Source organism: Gavialis gangeticus, unplaced genomic scaffold (genome assembly GCF_001723915.1).
Source record: "Gavialis gangeticus isolate Ggan-Ray unplaced genomic scaffold, GavGan_comp1, whole genome shotgun sequence".
In the NCBI taxonomy this organism is placed as follows: domain Eukaryota; kingdom Metazoa; phylum Chordata; order Crocodylia; family Gavialidae; genus Gavialis; species Gavialis gangeticus.
The window spans coordinates 63,489,556-63,494,411 of NW_017728993.1; the positions used below are offsets into that span (position 1 = coordinate 63,489,556).

Here is a 4,856-nt window from a genome sequence, read left to right on the forward strand (position 1 = left end):
TTTTGCCAGCACTGTGAACTTTGAAACTCATGCAGACTTTCTTGTTGCCAAGACTTGCAATATTTCTGCAGCATTCATATTAGCATGTTTCAATAGAGTACGTTTAATTTAAGAATTTTTCTCTTGTTTTCTTTTTTTAAATAGAAATGAAACCCTTGACCAAAAAATAAGGTTAATGCAGCTCCTGGAAAAGAATTATAGCTATATGTGACACTGCTCAGAAACCCATTCTCACTCAGATTCTTCTTAGTCCCTAGAAGCAAGGAACCCCTTCTGGATACAGTGGTTGCTACTGCACTATTAAGTTTTAGGTTCTTATATGGTGTACCAAGAACTTTTGCCATACAACAGTAAATTGGGTATGATGTTGATCTGAAAAGTTAGGCAACTACCAGTGGCTGCTAATATAGTCATTTTTCCATGACTTTCACAACACTTATCAATGGTAAACAAACAAAACTATTTATTGAACTATTTAAAGATAATAGTAGAACGTTAAGCCTTGTCTTTATTCTTGTGAAACTACTTTTAGTACCATAGAAGTAACCATAAGAGTGGATGACATTCCTATTTCAGAAATATTACCACTTTTTTAATAGTACATGATAATGCCACTTGCTTGTAAGCATGTGTAAAATATCTGGTTTAATAAGATATACTAAGCAGTAAAATATTTCTAACCATAGGACAAGACAGAGACTTGCCACTAGAGAGCAATGTGTGTATTTTTCAGAAAGCTGGAAAACTACAGAAGCAGGAGGAGGAAGTCTTCTCTCTGTTATAATGCTGCACACATTGCTGTGATGGTAGAAACAGGCTGTAGAAGTCCCTTGACCAGGTGCAAATCCAGAAGTGTGAACACTGCATAGGATAGTTATAGGTTGCTCTCTGCAAGTCCCCTTGGAGTCCTGAGGGCACACTGAGGATGGGAGAAGTATTGATACGGATACTCTAAGAAACCCAGGTGGGACCACTGCAAATAAAAGCAGTTCTCTGGTCTGCCTAAATTACACCATGGGCCAGCCCAGAATTTACAGGATACAGAGGTAACTTCAAGCTGTTTTTGTTTCTCCATCCCCATCCTTCAGCTGTGCAAAATGGAGATGAAGGTCAGTTTCCTACAAAGGGAACCCTTTCCCTCATGTTTTATTAGAAAATGTAATGTCATTCCTTCACAATTTTTGCCAGTTCTACAAAGGAAAGGAAGTATTTGGGTTAATGACATCTCACATGCAGAGGCCTCATTCTCACCTTCACAACCTCTAGTTCATCTTTACTTGCTGCCTGTTGTTTCTCCAGCCTAGTACTCAGCTGGGAACAAATCTGAAGGAAAGAAAGCATATCTTTTAATAAAGTTTAATTTGCTAAGAAATAAAATTATTGCAGTACATTTCAGCAATATTTATTATTAGAATCTCTTATGGCTTCACTTAACTTCTGCGGCAGAAAATCAGCACATTTGTTTTCTTATAGGGAATCCATCATTAGTGATAGCAAGATATGGCTGTATTCAAGATACAACCTTAATGCGCAGATTGATTTAGTCAATTTATTGGTGCAGCTGGACTACACAGTTCAGCCTTACATGCAGGAGAAGGACAGAAAAACATTACAACTTCAGTGTGCTGAGAACAGGATAATGGATGTAATGAAAACCACCCTGAACCTTTGTTGGGAATGGTGGCATATAAATCCAATAAATAAATGATTAGCCACAGAAACTAGGGGATTCCTGTTGGACAACTGCTAGAAGAATTACAACCATCTCCAGAGTATGCTTCCAGAAAGCCTGAAGCAAGATGCGCAAGAATAGTGGGACTAGAACTCTAGGAGGTACAGTATGCCTGGGTAGAGTGAGGCGAACCTTAAAATGGCTTACAAGAAAGATATATGAAAAACAATTTCTATATAAACATTACTTGTTTATATTCTGCAATAATGGCAGTAGTTTTCTTTATTTCAGACTCTGCCTTCTCCAGCTGCTTCCGGAAGACTTCCTTCAGCTGGGAAGTTCAAGGAGAGAAATCAGATTAGTGGGTTGCTTTGGGGAGTAATCACACTGCTCTCTTGAAGGTATGCTGCATCTACAATACTACTACAGTTATTCACAACCAGTTCCCATCACGTGAGAAAGCCTGGCATTTGAAAGCCTCTAAAAGTCTGTTTTTCTCAATATACAGATACTTACTATTAACCTCAGTATTGGGGCCTGGCACATGTTCCATCTGTGGCTTGACTGAAGTGTTAAATCACCAAGGAGTTAAAGCCAATTTATGGCATGACAACATGGCAAATGAGCCACAAAGACTGCCACATCTAACGCGGACATCATGTAATGTGCAACGTTTTTGTAGCTCATTTGTATCATGCCTCAAATTGAACATGTTGCATGTTGGAGCTGACTCATGACAAATCCCAATGCTCAGATCTGACATGGGATAACCCAAGGGTCCTGGGCACGGCCACTCCCTGCCCAACCCCCAGAGGCAGACAGGAGGGACAGCATTAGTCTGACATCAGGGACTCTTGGGGTCAGTGTGTCCTGGACCCTTAAAATGTGGGCGTGCAGTTGGCAGCCATAGCAGTGTGCCCTGTTTAAGTTTCTGTGGCACTTGTGGAAGTGGCAGCTGGGAGGCTGGGAGCCCCCTGCTCCCCAGCTGCAGGTACAAGTTCATGGTGTGGGGAATTGGCAGCTGGGAGCTCCCGGTGTTCTGCACTACGATTGCTGGTACAGGAGGACTTTTAAAAATGCAGCTTCGTTTGTTAAACCTCCTGGGTGATGGACCCAGATACTGGGAAAAGTTTCCCCAGGGTCTGGGTCCTAGTGTCCAGAGAGATTTAAAAAGCATGGCTGCAGCCCAGCTGCAGGTGCTTTCTTTAAAGTTACCTGGGTGCCAGGACCCAGAAACTGGGAAGCCTCTCTCTCCGTCTTGTATAAAAGGCACTTGCTGGGGAGCTGGGAGCTCCTCACTCCCCAGTTGTCACTTTTGGGGGCATCTGGCTACCAGCTTCACACCTGCTTTAAGGTGCAGAGCATTAAGAGACGCTGCAAAGTTGAGCTTACAGTAACCCGCAACTTTGAAGAAGTGAGCATGCAGGTAACACCCAGGGCCTGTGGAAATGCCCATGGAGGCAACAGCTGAGGAGCAGGGCATGGGCAGCTGGGAGCTCCCCACTCCCCTGCAGGCTCCTGATACAGGGCTCTATGTTGGTAGCTGGCAGCCATGTGACTGGGATCCAAGGAACTTTATGGCCCACCCCCAAAACTGCACGACTTGCCATGACAATCTGGCATGCACATTTGGCATGGCAAGTCATACAGCTCTGGAGGTGGGGCATAAAATTCCTCAGATCACAATTGCGCATTTTCCTTAAAGTCTGCCAGCAGTTTACGTCTCCCCCATTTGTCAAATGATTAGCACATATCCTTTACTGGAAAGTTGTGCTATAGAGTAAGTGTGCCTCCATGCATATTGAATGCCTGATCCTGTTCTGGTAAATATAAACTAGCCTGTTAAATACAGCTAAACATAGTTTAACACTTGGATAATCCTTATTCAAATAGCTTGTCCTGAGTAAAAAGAAAAAAACATCCCAGCATTATCACAGTGACTGCCCACAGTTCTGACTCTCCATGTGCCAGTACATTACAAAACCACTAATCCCCCACTTCCCCACTCTACTGTGCAGTATTATAAAAAACTAAAAAGACTTTTCAATGGAAACAAAGGCCTCCCTTGCCAGGCATAGCACAGCTCAAGCATAGATGAAACTGATCATGGGACTCAGTTTTAGAGTACCTAAAGTGATGCATGAAACCTTTATTGTGTGTGAACTGAGTGTGTCCTGTTAAGCAATGATGCAAATAAGCCTAATTGCAAGCTGTAAAAACCACTCTGAGATAAAAGGGACTTTTGCTATCAAAGCACACAGAAGTCATTGTTCAGGATGTAAAATACCATGTCTGCAACCTCACACATGCACATAAAACATTCTGCAAACTAACATCAGGTGATGCCCAGATAGGGAAAACTTATTCTAGATTCTGGGAGTACTGAGAAGGCAACCAGCAGCTGGATTCTGTATGGCCAATTTATGCATAAGCAATCATTCCAGCTCCTTTCTAGGTACTAAAGAGGGTCTAATTAGGTGGCTGTTGTGTCATGAAAGTGAAAAGGATGGTCACTATGTTAGGTAAGGAAATGGACCCCTCAGAGCTTCAACCTGACAGGGAAAACACTAGGCAATAGAGAATTTTTCTACTTGGGCATTTTTTTTTCCTCACTTCAATTTAAAGGAATCCTTTGTAGGGCTTAAGAAATGTTTTGTGTGTTTCTGCTTTGTTATGGAACCTCAAATTCTTGGTGTTCACATGTGTATTGAGAAGGTGGGAAAGCTCAAACATGTTTTACCTGAGCAGTTTCCTCTTCCTGCTTCCGCTTCTCTTCTTCAGTTTCCACTAACTTCTGTTTGGTAAGGAGAAGCTCCTTGTTCAGAACATCTGCTTTGTCTTCAGCCTAAGAAGTAGAAGAGGTGAGCTAAAGAAAACTGCCTTCCTCATGTACTGACAGCACACGTGTGTCAAGATACAGGCCAGTTGTTATAGAATGAGAGTCTGGATGCAGCTGCTGCCTCATGCACTCAGATACTTTATCTGTTATGTTCTCAGCATAATTTCTTTTTAACGGACAAATATATTTTAAATAGCTGCTCACTAGGTTCTTGCATTGCATTTCAGCTGCTGTGCAAAAGACTAGGTATGGCTGTTCCTATTAGAGTACCAAAGAATATGCCAGGGTATGTTAAGGGTGATTAAGGATCCTGAATCATGTTTGTGGCTGTTCATATATATATAT

At 42.1% G+C, this 4,856-nt stretch overlaps 1 protein-coding gene across 4 annotated transcripts in view; it reads right to left on the reverse strand.

The window, feature by feature from the left end:
• The window catches only part of RABGAP1L (RAB GTPase activating protein 1 like), a 559,138-nt gene that overhangs the window by 7,848 nt on the left and 546,434 nt on the right, over positions 1 to 4,856 (reverse strand). For all 4 annotated transcript variants that reach the window (XM_019501851.1, XM_019501854.1, XM_019501855.1 and 1 more), the window contains 3 exons: positions 4,413 to 4,517; positions 1,920 to 2,003; positions 1,252 to 1,323 (listed from right to left, as the gene is read on the reverse strand). In XM_019501851.1, coding sequence (XP_019357396.1) covers positions 1,252 to 1,323; positions 1,920 to 2,003; positions 4,413 to 4,517 — 261 coding nt within the window. The remainder of the gene's footprint in view (positions 1 to 1,251; positions 1,324 to 1,919; positions 2,004 to 4,412; positions 4,518 to 4,856) is intronic.